This window comes from Bombus pascuorum, chromosome 8 (genome assembly GCF_905332965.1).
Source record: "Bombus pascuorum chromosome 8, iyBomPasc1.1, whole genome shotgun sequence".
NCBI classification, from domain to species: domain Eukaryota; kingdom Metazoa; phylum Arthropoda; class Insecta; order Hymenoptera; family Apidae; genus Bombus; species Bombus pascuorum.
In genome coordinates this window covers 17,235,463-17,259,334 of record NC_083495.1, presented here as the reverse complement: position 1 = coordinate 17,259,334, position 23,872 = coordinate 17,235,463, and the positions used below count along the sequence as shown (strand labels likewise).

At 39.6% G+C, this 23,872-nt stretch overlaps 3 protein-coding genes across 4 annotated transcripts in view; 2 read left to right on the top strand and 1 right to left on the bottom strand.

Annotated features, from left to right (window-relative positions):
- LOC132909526 (rab3 GTPase-activating protein catalytic subunit) overlaps positions 1-23,872 on the top strand; it is a 32,712-nt gene that overhangs the window by 3,800 nt on the left and 5,040 nt on the right. For both annotated transcript variants that reach the window (XM_060964405.1, XM_060964404.1), the window contains exon 7: positions 23,752-23,809. In XM_060964405.1, the coding sequence (XP_060820388.1) occupies positions 23,752-23,809 (58 nt within the window). The remainder of the gene's footprint in view (positions 1-23,751; positions 23,810-23,872) is intronic.
- Positions 180-22,631, bottom strand: LOC132909527 (vasorin). The gene is made up of 7 exons (XM_060964406.1): positions 22,010-22,631; positions 4,989-5,860; positions 4,288-4,603; positions 2,422-2,999; positions 1,597-2,029; positions 1,270-1,446; positions 180-1,182 (listed from the first exon to the last, which is right to left on the bottom strand). The coding sequence occupies exons 1-7, from the start codon at positions 22,023-22,025 to the stop codon at positions 899-901; spliced, it is 2,676 nt and encodes an 891-aa protein (XP_060820389.1). The 5' UTR covers positions 22,026-22,631; the 3' UTR covers positions 180-898.
- Positions 12,096-23,872, top strand: part of LOC132909574 (mediator of RNA polymerase II transcription subunit 4) — a 105,186-nt gene continuing 93,409 nt past the window's right edge. The window contains exon 1 of the mRNA XM_060964493.1: positions 12,096-12,117. The gene's annotated coding sequence lies outside the window, so the exon portion shown is untranslated. The remainder of the gene's footprint in view (positions 12,118-23,872) is intronic.

Here is a 23,872-nt window from a genome sequence, read left to right as displayed (position 1 = left end):
TGAAATGCGCGAATCCTTATCGTAAAAGGAAATTGTGAACCGGCAGTTTTGTGCAATGCGATAAAATCGAGAAACGAGATGTTACATCGCCGTTTCGGTTGATCTATTGATATTTAGAATTTATTAGTACGCATTAATTTTACAAAATATATCAGAGTAATACACATAACCGTATCGTAATGTGTATTAAGTTTCGATTTTATTCTAATACTGAAATATAAAATTATCGGTACGTAGAAATATACAAAATTGCTCTATATTTATTAATAGCGAAATCTCTCATTACCGGAACGTATCGTATGTTAAGAAATACTTTAATATCAGTACATCTCTTATAAACATGCGTCAACGAGCACAAGACATTAAAACATAATACAAAATTTGACAGACGTTGATTTATGATACAGTCTTTGGATAAAAACACATCCACCACGTACGCGATAAACTTGACTTATTTATCGCTTAGTGCTATGTCCTTATTTTTTTTTTTTTTCTTTCTTTTTTTGTCGAGAGATCGTGTGCTAAAACCGTTTGAAATTGAACGTTCTGTTCGAGCACACATAGCACGTATATATATATATATATATATTTTTAACTGTGCACCTTTAAGCAATTTCTTAACGTCGACTTTCTTAAAGCTACACGTTTAGTAACGTATCCTCCGTGTTACTATGTTAATACATCTATTACACAGTAATTTTTGTAATAACATACATTTCAGATCTTTATTTTAACATTGATACTATGTCAACGCTATGCTACCTATAAATCTCTGAACCTTTTGAAACGTCACGTTATATATTACAACTACGTGAGTGAGAGCAGTTCAAACGGTCCGAAGGAAAAAATGTCACTGAACACGTTTGAGCAAAACCGCGCACATACGATGTGTGGACGCTCAGAGAGGCATAAGACCAGTCCTCGTAGTTGGATTACGCGCCATGTATATGTCCATATCATGATCGGTCCAATTGTTCTCTTCGTAATTGTTAAGCGTGTGCGTTGAATCGGCTATGCTGTATCTGCTACCCGGTCTCGGTGGGTTTTGCTCCAATGTTCGATTACACGATCTTGGCCTTTGCCTTCTAGACGAAGAATGCGGTGGCATGTGACTGGGTGAAAAATTGGTTCGCGATATTCTGTCAGAAGCTGCGGTCAAAGATTGTCGAGATTGTCTCAACTCTGAACAAAACGAAATATCGTATTAAGAAGCGGCCAGACGCGTCTATTTGTTTTACGTATCGGATAAGTTGGTCGGGAAGATCTAACCTGATCTTGTGTTGGCGAGATTGGAAGTCAAAGTGTTGTTTCCAAAGTATCTCGTCGATGTGTTGGAGAAGCTGTGCTGAGATTGTCCGTCAACTACCGAACGAGTCGATACTTTTCCGCTGTAATGTCCTGTCTGCGATCTGACATCGTCGATGCAAGAAGCTCTAGTTATCGAACCTAGAAACAGACTATTCTAAAATATATATACATATAAATTTTTATAACAAATCGAATATCTTTCTTCTACGACACATATTCTATATACAAGTTCCTTTGATATTTATACTCTTGAAACTTTTTTCTTTCTCGTTTTCTGTTTTCTTATACCTTGTCGATCGACGGGGAATATTCTTGGCCTTGGTATGCTTCTGTTACTGTACGCCGATACTTGATCCCATTCTTTTTGAGCGTTATAAGCACTGAGTGTCGCCATTGATGACAACGGCCCACCAGGGCTGGGTGTCGGACCAACGTTGGAACAACAATTCACAGGTAAACCGGTAATGGGTCCTCCCATTTTTGTCTGATCGATACTGTGAAGAGTATGAAGTTTTCTGGCCCTTCGCCGATTCGCAACAATAAATATTATTACTGCTACCACTATAGTGGCGCATATGGCTGCACTCGCAGCGATAGTAATTTTATCCATGTTGGACGTAGGCGAGTTTTCCGTTCTTACCTCCTTGCATTGATTGTAGGGCACGTTTGCAGGAGTGATGTTTGTTTCTTCCAACGATACTACGCACACTACGATGCATTCCTGCGAAATAGAACGTGTACAGATAACTTTAAGAATCGCGAGCTATAATTTATTATTATCTATCGAAATAGGTAAATTATTAAAATGTTTATTTATGATTTTTCAATAATTGCGCAGCTCGCAAACATTGTTTCAACATTGTTTGTCCTTAACGAGTTTACTTTCGAATTCATAGTCGATTGACATTCCTACTAATAAACTTTCGCACTCTTGTACGTATATATAATATATAATATGAATACTCGATACGTTTAGGACAAGTCGACTACGCGTTCGTAACACTTTCGGAGAAGTAAGTTTTATCGAGATTACTTTACTGAAATTATCGAAAAGTGGAAGCAACTTCTTTAAATTACAGGAATAAATCTAGAAGCTGGCGAAAATAATTTTACCTGCGAAGGAACGTTCTTGATTTTGAATTCTCGTTCACTGGCCTCCAAAGGCGGTGCCTGCTTGAAACTACTGTCGCCAAACAATCTATAAATTACTTTGAAACCTAAAATATTGGTCGCTTCCGTGTCCCAGTATATAATCACTGCGTTATCTTGTCTGAGTACGTCCTTGACGATAATATCCTTGTCGGTGAGTTTTGATTTGTAAAGCGGCGAACCAAGTACCAGCGGTGGTCTTGGTTGATGTTGCTGCAACTGATCCTGAATTTGTTTCGGCGGGGATGGCGTGGTCCTCGTTATCACCACGTTTCCTGTTCGCGCAACCGTTGGCCTGTTGGTGATGGTTCTTGGCGTAGTGGAAAATGGTGTCTCGGTTTTTTGGAATTCCGTTGTGGAAGATACAAGCGTCGTCGTCGATACGGTTGTAGTTGTCGCAGCGGTGGTAGGTAGATTAATCGATGGTCGAGTGGTCGGATTGTAACCGTTGGCCGCTACAGCGGATCCCGTAGGTTCTCTCGTGTCCACGCTTTCTACCGTTCCGATTCCGATTATCTCTGGAGTTCTTTCGCAGGTCATTTCTGTGAAAAATAATAACGCTTTTGGTCATTTTCATAATTTTCTTTAAGCTTTTAAGGCTTAAAGGCGATCTTTTTCGCTCTTTGCAAGAAATGTTTTTACGATAATATTTCATATTATAAGCGATATACGTGGTACGTTATAGTACGTTATAAAATATTATTTACACTGTCGTTTTCATAGAATTACGATATTAACTACTGTCTGTCATTGCTGTCATAGCTGTCATTGTGGGAAAAAATTCTAATCTATAAGAAAACAAATGAGATACGATATAGCGATATAACGATATATCGTTGTATATCGATAGGTAAAATAATAAGAAAAATAAGATAAATCGGAATACCGTTATGGTTAGCATATTTTTGAAGCGTGTTTTTTTATACAAATTGCATGATTTTGTACGTCTCGTTTTTCACGTTATTCGTCATGGCTTTGGAAGGTGATTCTACGCGTTCGGATCGGTGGAGATCCGTTAAAAAGGCGAACCACAAAGTCGACCTCGAGCATGATTTTCAAGGCGAAATTTTTTTTTTTTTTTTGTTCCATCGTACAGTGCCGATCGGAAGGAAGAAGAGTGCGAAATACGTAGTTACGCAAATCGCGAGTCGATCGTTCTGTCTCTTGGGAAAGATCGTTAAAGTCCCATTAGCGCTTGTACACGTCACGTGTATATCGGATCCAGACGCAGGGAAAATAGCGTCTATCGTTGCACGCGAATGTGTACCGATCCGAGGGTGTAGAATCACCTGCCGTCGCGCGTTCCATTCATCCGAGTAAAGGCAAAGAGTATAGTTTCTTCGTTACGTCGAAAACTTTAGACGAATATCTTTATTTCGAATTACAGTATCAGTTCCTTTAACCCTTTGCGCTTGCTATGACTCGACAGCGGTTTTTATCTCAGGATAAAAAAAAGCTTTCAGTCCCACCTTTTTTTCGCGAAACGTGCCAAAGAAAACCAAGATTGCATCCTAGAAATTGTTTTCAGATATGTCGTACGCTTGAAAATTACAAAATACGACAACAATAGCGCGAGTAAAACTGGTTTACTGTTTAAATCGTCTTATTTTTTGGTCGAAGTAAATTTCAAATAAAACGCTTGAAAGCGTCGGGAGCCGTTGGTAACGAAATTGAAATAAAATTCAGAGTGCAAAGGGTTAACGGCGGATACACGACGTTACACAGCAGCCACCGCGTAGAAGTCGAGACGGATACCTTTCCTCTTATCTGCTACCCACTAACGTTTTACCGTTAACGATCGTTAACCGTCGATTAATCGTATATTATCACCTGCTGTATCGATGTTGTAAAAACTTTTATCTTGCAAGTTTTGCGGACTTCCGCAGAATTGTGGCTTGCGTTCCCGACTGGTGACTTGCAAGTCTCTGGTTTTTATCCAGTCGACGATCCATCGTAATCTGCAATCGCAGACCAGAAATCGGCCTCCTAAACTCAGACCTCGAAGCGTTCCGTTTAATCGAGCTAGAGCTTCCTCTGGAACGGTTGACAAAGGATTTCCGTCGATCGCTAGCAAAGTTATCGACGGATTCTTTTGAAACGCGTTTATCGGCAACTCCGTTATTAGATTGAATCCTATATCCAGCACCTGGATCGGGACAGAGATTGGAAAATTTTAAGAAATTCGATTTATCATCAACGTTATATTCGTAAGTAAACTGTTTTATATCTTTTGTATTTACGGAGAATAAAGCGTATAGAGGGAGAAAATGTTGTACTTGTAGAGAGAAGAATTATCAACGGTAAACTATAAACGTCCGAGTTTCGCTTTACGCTTTCTTGTTTCGCTCTTCGTTACGTTTGAATTGTAAACGATCGAGTTAAATAAGTCATTGCCGTCTACATAATACGAACGCGTTAACGTTGTAAAAGTTGGAAACTATCGGCGAATTGAAATTTCGCGAATCTCGTCTCGATCGATCCTCGCCGGAACTGTCGGCGACCACAGCCCGCGAAACGTCGTGCAAACTCACCCTTAGGTCTCGAACGCTGTTGATGGCAGCCGTGGGAAAGTCGGGAATAAGATTATTCAACAAGCTCAACGAGCTCAAAGTGTTCTTGATACCGTGAAACGTATCGGATCCGATATTTTGTATCAAGTTCCTCTCGAGATTCAGACCGGTCAACGAATCCAATCCCTCGAAAGCTTTGGTACCGGCGGAGCCAGGCAACTCTCTGATACTATTCTGCGACAAGTCGAGAAACGCCAGTGTCCTTAAACCTCTAAGCGCTTCGGGAACCTTCTTCTGTCTGGTTCCCTTCAAATTCAAATTTTTCAACGACCTCTCCAATCCACGAAACGACCCAGGCGCCAAAGTAACTTCGTTGTCGGACAGTTTCAACGTAACTAACTTTAATCCTGCGAAGGTATCGTCGTTCACCCTCGTAATTTTATTCATCGAAAGATCCAGCACCGTGAGATTCTTTAGAGTTTTCAGCGTCTCGCCGGGAATCTCCGTCAATTCGTTGTCCTTTAGATTTATGCTCTTCAAAGAGCTTTCCTGACCCCTAAACGCGTGCGCCTCGATACTTTTAATTTGGCAGCCGGACAATTGCATATTGTTGATTTTCACGGACGAGAACGAATCGTTCCTCAAGATTCCTATGGTGCTGTTGTTGACGTAGAACAGGTCTATGGTAGTTTTAGAAACGTGGCGCCGCATAGCGGATAGCAGTTGCTCGTAATCGACGATGTCACATTGTACCGAAAGTTCTCTGGCCAGGTTGTAGTCGCAAATGCAGGAACTCTCGAGATCGACTACGTGTTGCGCCCATGGACAGCTGGAGGTTGCTGCCACGATTGCGATTATGCTTGCGAGTAGCAGCAACACCGGTCGATGTATATCTGAAAATATTGCGATCTCGTCAGACTTGATTTTTCCTTTCTTTTTCTCCGACAAGTACGCTAACTTTCTTCCCAAAGATATATCAACTGTAACGGAGAGGCGTACGGAACGAATTTGAACTTTTTTAGCGGAATCTAACTAATCTAACTAATCTTAATTATCGCGTTTAATTCGCAAGTACGTAATCGCGCTCGATTTTCTCTATCTGCAAAATCTGCAAATTCTATAAGGTTGAACTACGACTAGTCGACATTCGATAGTAACTACCAGTCGATCGAATATATTCGTGTGTCTTCCATATATCGCAGTTTCTAACGGTTGCCTAAAACGATTACTCGTTTTTCCTTTCGAGGGGGTAAATTCGTGCGAGAAAGTCGTACGCGTGGCTCGACAGGCTCGAGTACGCGCCACGTTCGAACGATCTTCCAGCACTTTGGCAAATAAAGAAACATTACCGAGATCGAATACATGGATTTCCCCGCAGTAATTAAATTCGGCGATCAAGAAACGTTTGTTTGGTCGTTTATAACGATTAGACGTTGGCATTTCTGCTGGAATTTGTTCAAATCTTTGACGATCGTTATCTCGTATTTAAACGAAAATTAAATTAATCGACTGTCTTTTTAGTTTTTCGTAAAAATTTTGCAAACGACTGTCACCTTTTGTCCCCTGATAATAACGCGACTAGGCGCTACGAAAGAGAAATGAAATTTATGGCAAGTAACAAAGTATTACGCTTGTCGTTGGATGATTACATCGCGATAGATAGATTACGTCTCAAAATGAAATTTTATCGTTGGAAAGTCGGACTTTGATAGGGATTTACAAATAGACGGTGAATTAAATACACGATCCCGTGGCTACCAGCGAGCGAGCAAGGCGCAATTTCGAAACTCGCGCCGCGCAAATTCCTCGTATTGCCGCAATTACGTCGAGTCGCGTGGCAGTGCGCGAGCTCGCCAACTTTGGAACGTACAACTTTGGAAAAGTAGAACAAAGTTTACTTGTAAGTTTAAAAGCGGAATCGGACCGAGGCGTGCGAAGATACGTTGAAAATTGATCAAGCACGCGTATACCGATCCAATCGCGAAATAAACTTTATCGAATAAAAGTAAAACTCTTATTCCACGTTTTTCACGTATTTTCGCGTATTTTCGCGTATTTTCGCGTATTTTCGCGTATAAGATAGTTGGCTATCGAGATCGCTTATTCGTATCCGATCCGATGATCGGTCTAGTTGGCGTACTTTGAGCAAACTTTGAAATTCGATTCTACGGAGAAGGAAGCGCGCTACGAAAACGTTTAGTTATCCTATGTTTCCTCGCTCGACCGAATATGGGTCTGTAGACGCGGAAACGAGCAACGGCCAATATATGCGTCGAATGTAGGACTGGGATACAACGGTTATCGAGAAGCATAATGTACGAGCAGACCAAAGTTGTGCAGCCTAAACGAACCGCGACAAACCAGGGTCCATAGACCGAACCCGTTACGAGTCAATGGCCGGAGTAAACGCACGTCCTCGCGCCGATATGGCTTCTATCGATGGCAGTCGACCAACGGTGTACGAATTCCTACCGAGATCGTCGGCCTACCGCTCTTTTCATTCCAATTTTCCTAGGTTTAGACGAAGCGTACGACGACTATCCTCGCGGTAACTGTTTTTTCACGATTCTCGAAACCTATATAAAAGTCAGCTAAACGCTTAGCACGATTCGCGAAAGCGTTTGGATTTGGTGGGATCGTGTTTGTCGCTTATCGTGCTTATCGTCGCTCGAGGTACCGTCGCTAACCAGAAACATTTTCCTCGTTTATCGCGTTAATATCGCCACCAAAGTCGCTGAAACTTTTGAGCGTTTCGAACTTTTCCGTAAACGCGGATAAAGTTAGGAGAAAACTTGGTACGCGTTTCTTTTGCAACTTCTGCCGCGATAGCAGTACGTACTATACGTATATATATGTAACAGTAAGGAGATAGCCATAGTTGCTTGGAACGTTCTATAAGATCAAGGTTGCGATTAGTAGAATTATTCAGACGTTCTTTCCAGAGATATTGGAAAGTGCAGAGTGGCTGGTAGAAAGGGAATCGTTGCGCGACAGAACCTTTTGTTTAAACCTGAACTTTATTTCCTTCGGTCTACGATCCGATAAAATTGACGAGTAAGTCGTACGTCGAATCCAACTAACCACTTTCGAAAAATCGTAACGATCGTGGCAACGAAAGAATTTTCTTGCGAATAGCGATCGACGTCGATATCGGATTTGTCTGCTTACTATTTACTTTTAAATTATATCTATCCGGCATTCGTTACGATACATCGTTGTATCGTTACATACTCTAGCAAGATGGCCAAGATGACATAATCGAGAAAGCGTTTAATTTTCCCTTTTAGCCCATCTTTTCAAATTTTTTCAATTTGCTACGATCTCGTCTTTTTCCAAAAAATACCGTTTCCTTCGTGCTTGAAAATATTAGATTGGCGCCGAAATTGCGTTAGAAATATAAATAGAATATCGATCTCTTTATGGAAATTAAATTTTCTGTAATATAGAAATGGAAATTAATCGGAATTGTATAAATCGTAAGAGGAATCGGAATCGTTTCTGAATGAAAATAGTAGGATAGAGAGACGTTAATCGCGTGGCAAAAAGAGAATCGTAATCAGCTGCTCAACTGGGTTGTCACATTTTTCTACGCCCCGGTAATTCCGTATCTACCGCTGAGAACTAAATTTTACCTATACTTTCTTTCGTTTAATTTATACGTTTTCAGGATAATTCCTTAAATGGAACATAACGTTACTGCTACGATATGCGCGGTTTGGTTTTACAAACGCCTGTAAAAGGCGATTTAAATTAGCCGGGCCTGGCGTTGCTTCGAATTTTCTCTTTCATCGATCAAGTTCAATTTTAACAACGTGTACGCGTACGTGTACGTAGGAATCTCTCTTTGCGCGTAAAAACTAGGACGTGGATCTTTAATTAGACGAGTTTCGTTCAACGTGTACGTTGCTTGAATACGAACTGAAAGATAGCATAAAATCCTCGAGAAACAAAATTATTTCCAGTTAAAAGATTTGAATGGATTTTCAAATCGCGAAAGACGAAATCTTTGTTGGATTTTCATCGTTCTGTTACGTTATATATACTGTTATATCTTTTTCGTCTATGCGATATTAGAAACAGTTACGCGCGATATTACAAACAGTGGTAGGTAGGTACGTAAGGATAAACAGCGCGTATCTATGAAAGACTGGAGTGGAGATATTTAGTCGTGCGTTGAAAAATACGTAAATACGTAGGGTAACCTCGTGGACGTTGGAGGCGCGGTAGAATCGTGGTCGTGCTGAAAACTCGCATAGTCTAGCAGGTAGCGTAAAGTTTAATAAGAGTAATAAGCGACGTAATATAGAGTTAAAAGATGCCGGAAGTTGTTCGGTAGGCGAGATGGTCGAATTTCTAGAGCGGAGTCAACGGTTCGAGTCTTATTACGGGTTCAGGGAAACGGAATAAGAACAGATCGGAATACCTAATTAATTAACGTACTCGTCACGCCGTTGGATCTCGGAATACTTGTTAATGGGAGCACAGGAGCGCGTACCACTCGCTATACCATATTATACCATTATCGTGATCGTCTATCGCTTGGCCAATTTCCCTTGGTAATTAATAACAGCCGTTGTCACGAACGATTCGTTAAGATGATTCGCTAAATCCGTGTACATCGGTGTTGCAGCGGTAATTGGACTCGAGCACACATCCGTCCATGCAATTATTCTCGATAAACGGGTGGAACTAATGCGATTGCAGGAAAATATTAACTTAACTACGAGCACGTTGTTCGGCGTTATTCGAGTAATATATTTGAAAAATATCGATACATCGAGATTCTCCTCTTCGTTTGCCACAGGGTGGTAAATTTATCGCGATACGCGTGTTTCTGCCGCACGCAGAAACGTTCGAAGCGAGAACAATTTCGAGAGCAAGCGTGGTTACGTGAGAAAAATTCGTCGAATCTGGGTTTATCGATGCTCGAGTGGAAGTGGGTTCGTTCGAATAAAATAACCTCTTACGTCGGATCGTTCGTTACCGCGTTCCAACGGCATAACTGGTTTTTAACGAGATCGCGCGAACGAGAAATTATTCGAATACGATTTCTTTGAATAATCGCGCGAATTTTATTTTTAAAATAAAAATGTTATTTTCTTTCGAACAAAGTACGGCCAAGCCGAGCCTGCTTAACCGCGACGGTGTCTCTGCACCGTAAACGACTACGACGGATGGAATTAGATTTCGATTAGTTTGCATAATTTAAAGAAATATTCGATCGATCCGTCTTTCGCTATTACCGACTACCACCGATTCACTCGTAAATGCTTGTGAAAACCGTTACGACGATCGATGGCAATGATACCGATCGAGACTCAAAAGTCCAAGATACGATCAAGGGTTGAGCGAGAGAAACGTTGCCGTGGATTCGACCAGTTGCTCGATTACAACCGGCACGATAACGATACCGTGTTGCTTTTGAAAATTCAGACTTTCCATCGTTCGAAGAAAATCCATTCGACGAGCTATAAAATTTTGCTCGCAAAGCATAATGTTTCGATATTAATATCGCGCTGCCCGACGCACGTAATGCGTCTAGTTATCAGACTGTGACAGAACCTAACTCGGAATAGTTATTACGATAGTTGCTGCCTTGACAGAAACCTTGCTGCTATTATCGTGGAACAGAATTTATATTCTTCAGAAAAACACCGACGTTTTCCAATACCACGCGCGATTTAGAATTTGCACATACAAGCGCACACGTATGTTTCTTAAATTCGATTCGATTCGATTCGATTTGCTCGTTACTACGCGGTAGATGGCATTCTACGATAGGATACACCTTGAAATACGTTATCAAGGTCGACATGCTGAACAGCTTTTTTTCTATACGTACGTAGGTATAGCGAGAGAAGATGTCGAGCGAAAAACTCGTATATCGTCTCGAAGCAGGGGAAATGAAACGTTGGTAGCGGCAAAAGCGACGAATCGTCCAAAGACAAATGCGAGTATTCGATATCCGTGCACGCAACAGGATAGGACGGGCAAATGTCAGACAAATTCGGACAGTTGGCCGATCTTGTTCCTTCTAAACATCGAAAGCAGCGATCGGGTGAAAGTTACTCTTTATCGCGTGGTGTTTGCGAATACGTACGTCCGAGATCATTCGGTAGGACGCGCGCTGACATTCCAGCGACGTACTTGACCCGCTGACCTTTCGTCTCCAACGATCCAACAACGAAGAAATTGTTGTTCGACGATAAAATTCTGCGTTTTCTTTTTTCTTTCTTTTTTTTTTTTTTTTTTATATCGCTGCCACGACTATTTTCCGAAAGCCATAAAAGATTTGAAAAATAAATTCCTGTATCCAACTTCGACGCTTGTCGCGACCGTTTCCAAGTACGCAGAACGAATAATAATTTTTGTATTTTGTTACGAACAAGTATCGTTGTTGCTCATCGGCAGACGATAAGGATGTGGGATTTGCGAAATTTGTAATTCGTGCAAAAGGTTTTAGACGACGGTGTAGCGCGCGATTCTTCCAGCTCTCTAGGTACGTTTTCCAACCTTGACGAGATCGGAGAACCACGAAGTTTCAGGTTTTTCCAGAAATTCCGCGCGATTTACGGTTACGCGTTTACGCTGCATGCAAAATGCCTCGTTGTTTCATTCATCCGCTAATATATGAAGAGATATAGGAGACACGTGGTTAGCTGGCGTGTAGTCGCCTACGGAATTCGCGCCTTTCACTTTCGTTCTCTTTCGGTGTTCCGTCTTGCTCCTACGAGCGAAATATCCACCGCCGCGTTATTAACCAAGATTTATGCAAGATAGAGCGTGCTTTAGAACGTCGATACGACGTTGCTATTAACCGCGGGTTGATCCAGTGTCGACGTTTATCACGCGTAAATAGCCTTTTCTCACGGTATTGTTCCACGTTTTTTCAAACACCGAAATACGTCACGCGAATACAAAACACGCGTACTCGCGTTATTTTTTCATCGCTCTCCTCGTTCGTTTAATCTCGTTGCCACGGATTCCAGCTAGGAATCGTTTAGGGCCAAGAGTTATCACGCTTGACTCTTTGGGGGCGCAGTGTGGCGTAGAAAGGGCGGAGGATCCGCCTTTTTCACCACCATCACTTGGATTTTCGTACATTTCGTACATGTACGTATACGTATCATCGTAGCGTCGCTCGTCTTTAGTTTCCAAGTTGTAAAGCCATTTATGCTCGATACGTGAAAACGTAGCAAGCCACGACTTTTACCAGATTTTTCTAAGCAAAAACGTGTTTTACGCCGACTCGATTAGTTTCCCGTTGCGATACGAAGCGGAAGGTGGATACAGTGACTCGCCAAAGTATTTGAATATACGATTTATCGACCGTTTATCCACGTTGTACGAGTTATACGAAACAGTTTGATATTTCGCTTTGATATAGAGCGCTCAGCCAGCTTGATCGATATTTTTCTGACTTTTGCGAGATTCACGCTTGCGTCCAATATCTTGTAACTCGTAGCGTCATCGTACTTCCGTTGTAACTTCCGTTGTAACTTCCGTTACATCGATAGTTTTAAAGTCGTTCTAAATACGGTGCAATCCGTACGAAACGAAATATCGAAATGATCGACGACTAACCAACGTCGATGCTAAATTTAACGATGCCGATACGATTATTACGAGTAATTAAATTCTACGACCCGCGAAAATGCCAAATATAAATACTAAATAAAATCTTGATTCGAGGAAATTTCCCTTAAAAGCACAAAAAATAGATACGAACGTAATGGAGAAGAAGAACGGTGGATATTATCGGATTTTATATGGGGAACCGTGTGTACTTTTCTTGGCGAATCGCCGGACTTTCCATATTCTCGTAACGGTTCGTGCTACCAGTTGGAACAGTATGCGAAACAAACCATGCAAGTACTGTTAACCGCTCCATCTCGCGAGCAAACGCGTTACGGCGAAGGAAGAGTTTTCTTGGGTGTGACAGAGACCTCGGTATTGTTCGGCATCGATGCCAGCTCGATGCCCGATGCTATCGTCTCTCGGAACGTTGCTCTTCCTTAAATCTCTGTACCGTGCGATTTGAAAATTACGCGCTCGTCCAACAAGCTAAAAGCCCACTTTCTCGCGAAATTTCTATTCGTATTCGTTTGTACTGGCAAATCGATGCCGGTATTATCGATGTATTTGCAGAAACGATTAAGAGAGTCAAAGTATTTTTTAATCTCGGAGAATGACGCGAACGTCGAGCAGCCTACTATCTTTATTATTTCACGTACGTTTTATCGAACGTGTCGTTTTTCGTATCTTTTTACTGTTTTTCTCGACAAAGGTGAAAGTAAATAAATGGCGTTACGTTTCGCGACATACGGTCTTGTACAGATACTATCGGATGGATGGAAAAATGTATTTTAATAAAATTTCAAAACGTAACACAGGTGCGAGCCTAAAATTGCGCGAATTGGCGCGCAAGTGGAATTCGATCGGCGCGATATAACGTTCGTTTCGTAATTGGAAATCGCATAGTCGAAACAGCATCGAACGACGAGAAAAGACGCGTTTGCCTGCGACGAGCCGTCGCTCGTGTACGAACCGGACAGGATATTACCACCGGTAACGCAACGTGCTATTCCCGTGATTGGTGTGCCATTGGTTCCGCTTGTCTCCATCGACCGACCATCGTCGTTCGTTCGAGAAATCAAACGCGAGACACGCGTCGAGTTTCTCAACGAGTGCAAACGTCGTGATATAATATAATCGTAGTGGAATCGAAAGCGGTTAACTCGGTGTTACTGTGCGACGCGACGGTGACATTGGTTACGCCGTCACGGCGTAACGCGACGAGATTAACCCTTTGATGCTCCATGTGCCGTATACACGCGTGTATCCATCGTCGTTTCTATAGGCAAGTGGACGCTTTGCCGCCGCGATATACGAATCAATACGGAAAACAAAGTAACGATATATGTATATATATTCGTAATAATAATAATAACGACATTATCGTAGCAGGTATACGTTACGATAAAAGTTTGCTCGAACCCGAAGGATCGGTGGATGAGAGAATTTCGCGAAATTAGATTTACAAGACTTGAAAACGCTTAAACGAGACACCTTAGAAACACCGTATCGTTCGCGTTGCAGATAACGACGCGATAAACTCGATCGACCAATTATTTTAACGCGAAATACAAATTGCCACGTCTTAGGTTTGATCGACCGCTGAAAATAGGAAATACCCGATTCGGCGTGATGTACGATGAACTAAAGCGACTAATGAATATGCGAAACAGGCGCGTTACTCGAAAATATAAGATAAAAGTCGACGACGCGTCTACGATCCGATATAAGTATTCGTTTACCTTTCGTTTCTCGCTCTATCGAAAGATCTGCCGGAACGACGGTAAAATTACTTTCGCGATCGTTTATCGATCTACTAGTAGACTAATTACCAAACAACTATAACGATAAAATTACTATCGATAATTTGATAAACGATAGTTTGGTAAAATTCGATTATCGATCGAAAGCTAAGAAAGATACGAAAGATCGGGTCAGAGATAAATTAGAAAATTTTCTGTGCTATGGAAAAGAAGAAGGAATCTGTCGTGAGTTACGTCGGAGGAACGCAACGTCGGTTTGTTTCATCGCGCGTCGTGAGAATACCGATGTACAATGGACAACCGAACGTGAAACGCGCAAAGGGAAAAAACGGAGGCACAATAACTAGGAAACGTAGGATCGTCATCGTGCTAATTACCGGATTCGAAAAACCGTCGCAGCCAGTAGAGCAATCGCTTTTGTAACTGTGAATCTTTCTCCCGAGTCGTTCACCCGCTATCGCGTCTCCGTTGCCGCGTTTCTCCGCCACCGAGTATCGTGGAATCAAAGGCATTACGTATCGAACCTATACGTATGCAGTCTGTCTTAAAAGTCCACCTACAGCCCTCGAATATGAGACATAAGAACGTTAACGCGATACATTCGTGATCTTCTAGCTTCGGTAGCTCCAAAAAGAACTGTTTCTTTTTTTCCTTTTTTTTTTCCTTTTCTTTTTTTTATGGAATCGAGTTTCGTCTTCTTCGAATATAAGAAATTCGTAGAATCAGAGAAACGTAATTTTCATAATAATAAAAGTCGCGTAAAAAGAATACAACGTGTCATAGCTTGTGAAACTTGAGAATTCCAGTGGAATTGTAAAACCGTAATTAATATTACGTGAAAGTATCGATTAATGTATTTAATTCTGGCAAAACTACAATAGTACTTTCACCTTTCTTTGTACTTTCTTCCTTTGAACAGGAAATCGAACGATGCTTACTATCGCCGATAATTATCACGGATCATCGATATTTAATTACGCGCTATCGTACGATAAATTGGATTCGATATTACGCGTATTTCGTTTGAACTCTCATTCCGATACGCAAAATTACGTTTCTTTTTTATTGGCAAAGTTTTTGCAAAGTTTTAAGAACGCGGTTAAGCAATATTTATGCAAATCGATACATAGATTTCGCCTAGTTATATTTAAACAAAATATTTGGAAAACGTAGATCGTATATGTGCGTAGCGTTTGGATAGATATTCCAAATCGATAAGAGAGAAGCGTGATGCCTAAAGAGAAGAAAAAAAAAAAAGAAAAGTATCAACCGTAGCGATAAATACATTTTATTTTTTTTTTTGATTTTTAAATACACGTTATACCGCGATGATTTCTTAAATCTTAGTTTAAAAAACGATAATTTTAGTTAAGAGAGTTACTTGATGCATCGCGTTAATATCAACCTATATATATATATATATATAGCGACTATAGCGACGAACAGAGTGTTCCAGCGATTGTCAAACTTTCGTGAAAATTCTAACGCTTACCGGGTTCTGCTTTAAAAGGAGACGGCCAAGAGGCGATCGCGTTGAGAAATTTTTGAAACAAAGAAAATAGGAATACGAATTCTGGAGATTATCGCGGAGACGGGTTTCAAAGACTGGAAAAGTTGTGGTGTTTTAAAACCGTTAAATATTTTCTGACAAGTATTTACTAGACCGGAACAAATCAAAGTTTATTATACTTCATATCGATCGATTAACCTGATATAAGCGTGGAAATATATTAAAAACGATTAAGATCCGAAAGCACGCTAAATTATTTTCCTTTCCAATTTAACCATTGACTAATCTCGAAGAAACGCGTATTTTCTCCGAATCGAAGATATTTTTTAGACAAATAGAATTACAGAGAAAAAGTACCAGCGAACGTACGTATTCGATTCAAGTTCGTTTATCAGTTTCGTATAATCTACGTAACGAAATAGCGACGCGTTAAGGAACGGTAAATCGGCGAACTTCTATCGACCCGATTGGTCGTTGATAATCGATGGGCACGAAATCCATTCGCAATTACGCCAGCAGTCCAACGACGGAAGTTAAGAAGCGGTTGCGGAAATGAGAGCCGCGACGTTCGCGCCAAACTCGGTTTCCCTCGACCTTCCTGGGATCTGGGTTACCGCGTACCAACTTTTAGTCTGACAATTTGTTGACAATTTTATCAGACACCGCCGTCCTCCTTTCGATCGTTCCTAATCCGTTTTTACTTTTCGTTTAACTTTTTCGAAATTGGTTTCTAATATCGAAGGAGCTTCGGGGGCAAGTACCTCGAACTTATTTTTGTTTTCCCAATTTTTAAACATATCGATTCTTCCAACGATTATTATTACGCATTTCCGTAGCGAGGAATTTTCTTTTTGCAAATACAATTGCGACGTAATCTCTCGTATTGGCCTCGATCGATCTTGGATCGAGAAAAACGTCGACGAGAAATTTCGTAACGCGTATCGTCGCACTGTTTCGATCAGCGGCGTATTTCGATAGACTCGAACGTCTCTGGTCGTAAGACGCAAGAATGGAAAAACCATCTCGATGAATCGCGATCGATAGCCACGAAACGGTCGGCTATTCTAGTTTATTCACCCGTTTCAGGGTTTCACAGCGTAAAAGAGAAATCCCTCGTTTATTAACATTCACTTCTGCGGTTGATTTTCCCAAGTATGCGAAAAACTCGACCACGGAACGATCGTGCAGAGTAGACCGTAGACCGGCGGCCTTTCTCTGAACGCAACACGATGCAGTTGCGAGTAACCGCGAATGGAATTGCTTTCAGCCGAGTATATACGATATACGTATAGAATCCGCGTGCACTATGCTCGTCGATCGTGTATTTCCTTCCGAGGCATTTCCGACCAATCCGGACGAAACGTAGAGGGACCGAAGAGTGACCGGCGAAAATACGTACAACGTACGCGCGATATATAAAACATTTGCAAATTTCGTTAGCACGTTCGTTACGAGAGACGATTAGCCGCGCGATCGTATTGGGAAAAATTGGGCGCGATCTGAAAATATGCAGGATGAAGCGATCCGTTTTCTTCCAAGCTATTACGGATGTCGACTTGAAAGCGTTGCTTTTAAGTAATTTTGGCACGAGCCAAAAGGAGGATGGACGACGAAAGCAAATATCGGTTACGATTAAAATTGATCTTATTAAGCAAATTTCCTCTCTTTTAATTACGTATTACCGCATAACGATCAAATTTCTTTTCCCGCGTTAACATCGTGCGCTTGAAACCGCGTTACGCTTAATTAAATAACATAACGTTCGAAAAACGTTACCTTTAGAACGGCTGAACGAACGTGAACGGAATACGGCATTTACACGAGCGACCAATCGATGGTAATAAAATTACTAATTTTATTAGTTTTGAAAACGCCAATAGCACATTTTCCTTTTCTCTTTCTCGATAGTTACACTTCGCACACAACCATTCTAAAAGCTATTCTACTTTCTGTCTCGAAATCCAAAGTATCGTAAGACGATTGGCGCTTCTTTCGCGTTGAATCCCGTTCGAGGTTTAAGCGTTAAATGCTTTCTGTTCGTGCGTAAGGATGCAATTATTGGTGTATAAGGAGACGTAGGAAGTGCAAGTAACGAAATAGAAGAATCGAAGCAAGAGAACAATACGGTTGGATGGTCATGGCGAGCAAGCAACTGGGCAAGCAAGCCAGTACCGCCACGCTTGTTGGACTTTGCACGAGGAAATCGTAGAAATTTCTTCGTAATAGTTGCCAGATAGGACGGAATTATCATAGTCTCCATAATCATTTTTAAGGTAAAACTATGTGGAACAGGACGTAACATTTTTCAAGGTTTCTTCCTTTCTAAGACAATTGTTCACAGATCGAGGCAGTAACCTCTTCTATTTCTTCGTGCTTGCATTCATTTTATTTTATTTTATTTTATTTAATACGCTCTTTTAATTATCAACGCGTAACTATCGACGCAATCGATTGATATTTAATTTTTTTTCCGAAGGCAGGTTGTTTCGCTTCTATCGCGTAGAGAACGAACTTTTTACGATTAAAAAGGTAGTTTTTCTTTATTCTTCGATAACGTAAATGGAACTTTGTTTGTAATTTAAACCTTTTACGGCTGCTATTTTCTATGTAATTTTAGCATCGATTTGAATCTCTACGGAGAGAGCTCTGTTTTTATAAATAATTAATAATATTATTAAAATAATTAATAATTCTGCTAAACAAAAAACAAAAAAATAAAGGTAAAATAATAACGTAATTAAATTATTCTCGACGATATCGCGAATGTAATTAAAAAAATGGAAGCTAGCAGAGAATGTTTGCATATTCGATTCGAATTTTCGCCAATGATACCGCTTGAATCGTAGAAGACGGCTCTGTTATAAAGAGCTCGGTAACAAAGTTTTCACAGGCGAAGCAGCTATTCTGAAATCGATGAGATCCAAGATGTCTATCTTTCAAGTCCATCCTGGCTACGTTGTTACGTACACTAAGTACGTTTCAGCTCAAAAGTATATGGACAGTCGCTTATTTTTCATATAACGTACCTAAACGTTACTCGATAAACTTGATAAATTACTCTCTACTACGTCGTAACTATCGTACGCCAACGTTACACGGCAAAACATATCTTTATAGCTAATATGTAATGAAAACGATTTCGGTCTACTAGCGTGAGACCGTCGGGTTTAGAAAATTCCTACCGAAGTGTAAGAAATATTGGAGAAGAGTATCGAGTTGTTCGGATTTACCAACATGCACCGTCAAACGTTTCTTCCCGATGCTATTACAATGTGTACTCGCAGCGATACTTTTACTACGTATCTGATCCTGTTTGAACGTTATTTCAAAGAATAAATATTTCATTAATAAACGAGCGTTATTTGAGATATTTGGCAAATATGCGTATTTGTAAGGAATTTCCTATTCGCAGGAAAACTGTATCCTCAAAAAGACCGTCGGATCGCGTTGCATTCTGCTGTAAGGGGCCAAATTTTTATATAGCCCAACTTAAACCTAATTCATCGATAATAACCATTTTTTATATGAACGCAGAAGACGATATATCGTTAGATCGATATATAACGAGATTCTTATTATTCGGACGACACACCGTGCCGTTACACAGACAATAACGCCTTGTAACGCGAAACAAGTACCTTAACTATCGCGAATTTTGAGTTTATGTGTTTAAATTTATAAGATTCGTAAGATTTATAAGATTTATAAGATCCTGGTTTGATTTCGTTCAATTTTGCAGTACCGCTGTTACGTCTATCGAAACAAATTTCGCGCCTTGCCGAATCCATGAGATTTGTATGTTCGATTTTAACCAAAATCAAAACGGTACGCGTCCCATTCATTTACGGAGGAATTCATTTAGCGATATATCGCTGGTTGAAAAGTTGGTGATGAAACGACGCCAAGCCGTCAGAAATAATAACAAATTTTTCAAAGAGCAATCTAAAAGTCGTAAAGAGACGAGGCGAGACGACGAGCTTATAATTGGCTAATAATTAGATATATAGAATGTCGCATCTTTCTCTCATCCGTAATTAGATAAAAATGCAACGATGTCGCGTGCTGCTACCGAAAAATTGAACAATTGTTTACGATGAAACAAAAATTTGTCAAGCAAATTGCTAAACGACGTATATAGTAAGTTGAAAGGTAAGGCTGAGTCGCGGCTACGCGTATACAACGTAAGAAAAGATTAGAACGCGTAAACCTTGACGACATGTTTCAAAATCAACAAAACCGACGTGAGAAGGTGAAAACGTGAGAACGTAAGATCCAGCCTATTCCACCTAATTGAGGAATATTTTTTTGAATATTTGAAAATTATTTTTTTTTCGAGTCAAGTGGAAATTTCGTAGAGATCAGAGCGTGTACGTCGTTGGTGTAACACACGAGAAACACACTGTATATATTGGCCTCGTGTAGTACATGGTTCAAGGTCGGCCAGTACACACCGAAGACGATACCCATGAGGTGTGTGCGTAGGTGCATTCACCCTTTGAAACTTGTTGCTGTAACTATACTCGTTCAAGCTGTAGGGACAAACTAGCGAAGAACTGTCTATGCAACGCCATCGAGAGACCTCACGAAGCAAACTTTTCTTGGATAGACACGTGCCCGGCCAATTTTCATCTTATCTTTTCTTATATCTAAATAACAAACAAAAATGACGACGACGACGACGACGACGACGACGACGACGACGATGACAACGACGACAACGACGACGACGACGACGATGATCGCTTGCTCATAGTGGGAAACGGTATACCCACGTTTATAGGAAACGGGCTTTAATTCGATCGTGTGTGATTTGTGTGTTTGTTGTTTAATTCAACGTTTAAAACTTCTTCCTTTTATTCCTTTTTATCTCGTTTATATAACAAATATGCAAGATCGAATTCCCGTTGTGTAAAGAATAAAATATATTCGAGCGAGATTTAATTTCAACCAATTTCTTTTCATATAACGATTATAAATAATTTACAATATTTCGAATTATTGTTACGCGCGATATGAAATTTAAACGACGCTTACGAGTATGTCCTCGAGCTCATATTAAATTTCCTTTTTCAATTTCTACAATAATCAACAATAATCAACAATAATCAGCAATAATTTAAAATAATGAATTATTTCTGCTGTATAAAATAGAATTTGCATATGTTGTGTGCATAGAATTTGAACGAGCTTGACAAGGCATGAATTTAATTAATATTTCTCCTATTTATCTCTTTGCTTCTATTTTTCTTTTTAATTTATATAATAGATTTGAAAGATTGGATAATAGTTATTACACGAGTAAAAAGTTTAATGAAACGTATTAATTCAGCTGTTAGTCAAGCTGTTAGTAAGAAAGACGAGAAAACGATTTTGGATGAAGATGGTATGTACCGTTAAGTATTTTGAAATCGTCGGAACCAACATACCTCTATACCGTATAAGATTATAATCGAGCGCAAGAATTAAATTCTGTGGAAAAAGTCATTGCGATATTAATATCGCTAGAGATATTTATTAATAATTATAAAAACTACTTTCAAATAGAAATACAAAGGTATACGTTATCCAGAATCCCTCAAAAGGGAAAACAGATCAAAATTGTACATTTCAAGGGCAAAATACCTCTGAAAAATTCATATTCGATTCACTCTTCTATACGGTCGACGCTCGAAAATAGATAATAATATAAGTAGATTTTTTTCATACACCGTGACAAAGAGCTTAAAATTAATTAAAGATTTAGCAACTTCGCAAGTACACGAATTTAAAAACCAAACACAACCAAAACTAGGGAATAATTTATAAATATTCGAAACGCACCTAACAAAGTTCCTATGAAAAGAAACAGGAAAAGAAACAACACAAAATCGATTAAAATTTCTTCCGCGTCAGAGACACTCGTATTATTACCAAAAATTAAAGGGAATACAGTCGTAACGATTACGAAAAATTTGAGAAATGGAAACGATAAATTGAAAGGAAAACTAATGAAAAATAAATAATAACGTTCTTTTATACAGCAATACGCGCACGTTTATGTACACGTTTTATATATGAAATAATGAAAAATCTAAGAAAATAAAATTGCTATTTTATAATTATCCGATTTACGTACATATTTATACGTGGTAGCCATAATTCAAAAAAAAAGAAATCAATACAAAAAAAAAAGAATCCAGATAGGATTTACTTACTCATATTTGTCAGCATTGGTTTATAGCCAGTTTTGGCCCATGACGTGTTCCGGCGAAGCCGAAATTCGTAACCAGTTGTTAAAGAAATCACGTAAAGGGACGCAACACGTAGAAACAAAAATCTGTTTTGTACGTGTTACAAGATAGAAGCCATCGAAGCGCTTCCTTGACGGCACACCTGTTGTTCCTCGTTCTTGAAACGAGACAAACGAACCTTTAAAATTCTTAGTGATATACTTCCAGTTGCCTCTACTAGCGCGCGCGTGTTATGCGTGTATAGTTCGCGACGTAAATCACCTACTAATCGAATAATTCTCGTTCGAGTGTATAGATCGATAGGAACGCGCGTAACTCACGAACAACGACGCGTTCGATACTGGGGAACCGTTAAGTTCGGCTCGGTAGCATCGGCATCACGGTCCTCGACTAGACTGCAAGAATTTGCCGCTCTTCGACCCCCTCTAGAAGCTCGTCTCTCTCCCGTAGCAGTGCAGGTCGAGGTAGGGCAGGATAGAGCGCACAGGTCTTGGGAAAACGAATTTTCGATCGATCCTTCGACCGTCAACTACCGAAACACCGTCCTGATTTTTCGCGCGATCGTTCGATCGATCGTAAGCGCGCTTTCGGAGTGATGTATGGCACGCTCGGTATGGCCAACCTAAAATATTTTGTGGGCACTAGGCATCGCCGTATCTTAAGTAAAGGACTATTTAACGTTTCTATTCGGAACGGCTTAACGAATGCCTTCTAACGTATAACAAGTATCGAAGGATCGTTACAAGGAGGATACGTAAAACGTTAATAATTCGATTGGATACAATATATTATAGTACTTTGTCCAAAATATTGAAAATATTAAATATTAAATATTAAAAACTAAAATAAAATGATGAAAACCTTCTCTGGATACGCTATATGTGTTGTACGAAACATTTCGATCGATAAACAATTCCAGTAGAGAGCTACTGGCTATGCTGGCTATGCTCGTTTCATTAGATGCTTAAGATGGTTGTTTATGCTGTATGCTAATTTTTTATTAAACATATGCTTGTAGTAAATATTTTATAGCCTCTATATACATATCCAGATTGATTTCAAATTTGACCAATATAACCGCGTCAATCGTGTCATAAGAGTGCTACGATACAATGAATGTTTAACGTATGAGGATTTTCCTGTATATGGAAGATGATGACATCTTTCAAATGAACTTTATTTGCCGCCTCGAAGTCTTTTCGGAAACAAAATATGAACATTTTGAGAGATTTCTGATTTGCTTCGTCATCGTAACAATTTTCATCGTTATTTTCGTTACGCTTTTTTATATTTACAAAATAATATTCGCAAATAAAAATATCTAAGATTAATTTAAAGATAATAATTATTTAAAAATAAATAATATTTTTTCAATTATTATTCGTTCTATAATCGTAAAGTTTTCCAATAACTTGATGTAGAAATAAACAAAATGCAGATTGTATTAAAAAATAAATACATGATACGAACTTAGACTTTTAATATAAAAGTAGAAAAGTAACATTCTGAAAATGGAATTATCGTTGCACGTTAAAGCTATTGAACATAATAATTATATAATAAAAATGATTTGCAATTAGTATAAAACAAAAAGTTTTTCGCGATCAATGTAATTACAAACTGTTGATATGTTGTATCGAAACGTGCATTGCTATTGTTCTCGAAATTATGATAAAAAGTGGATAAATAAACCTGTTTTATTTCAGAGTGAGCCCAGGATTCCCGGATTCCGTAAGAACATGTATATTACATCAAAAACTTCAGGTAATATTTTTGCATTATTCTTCGTTAATTCTTTTTTCTTGAACTTGATAGTTTAAAATTAAT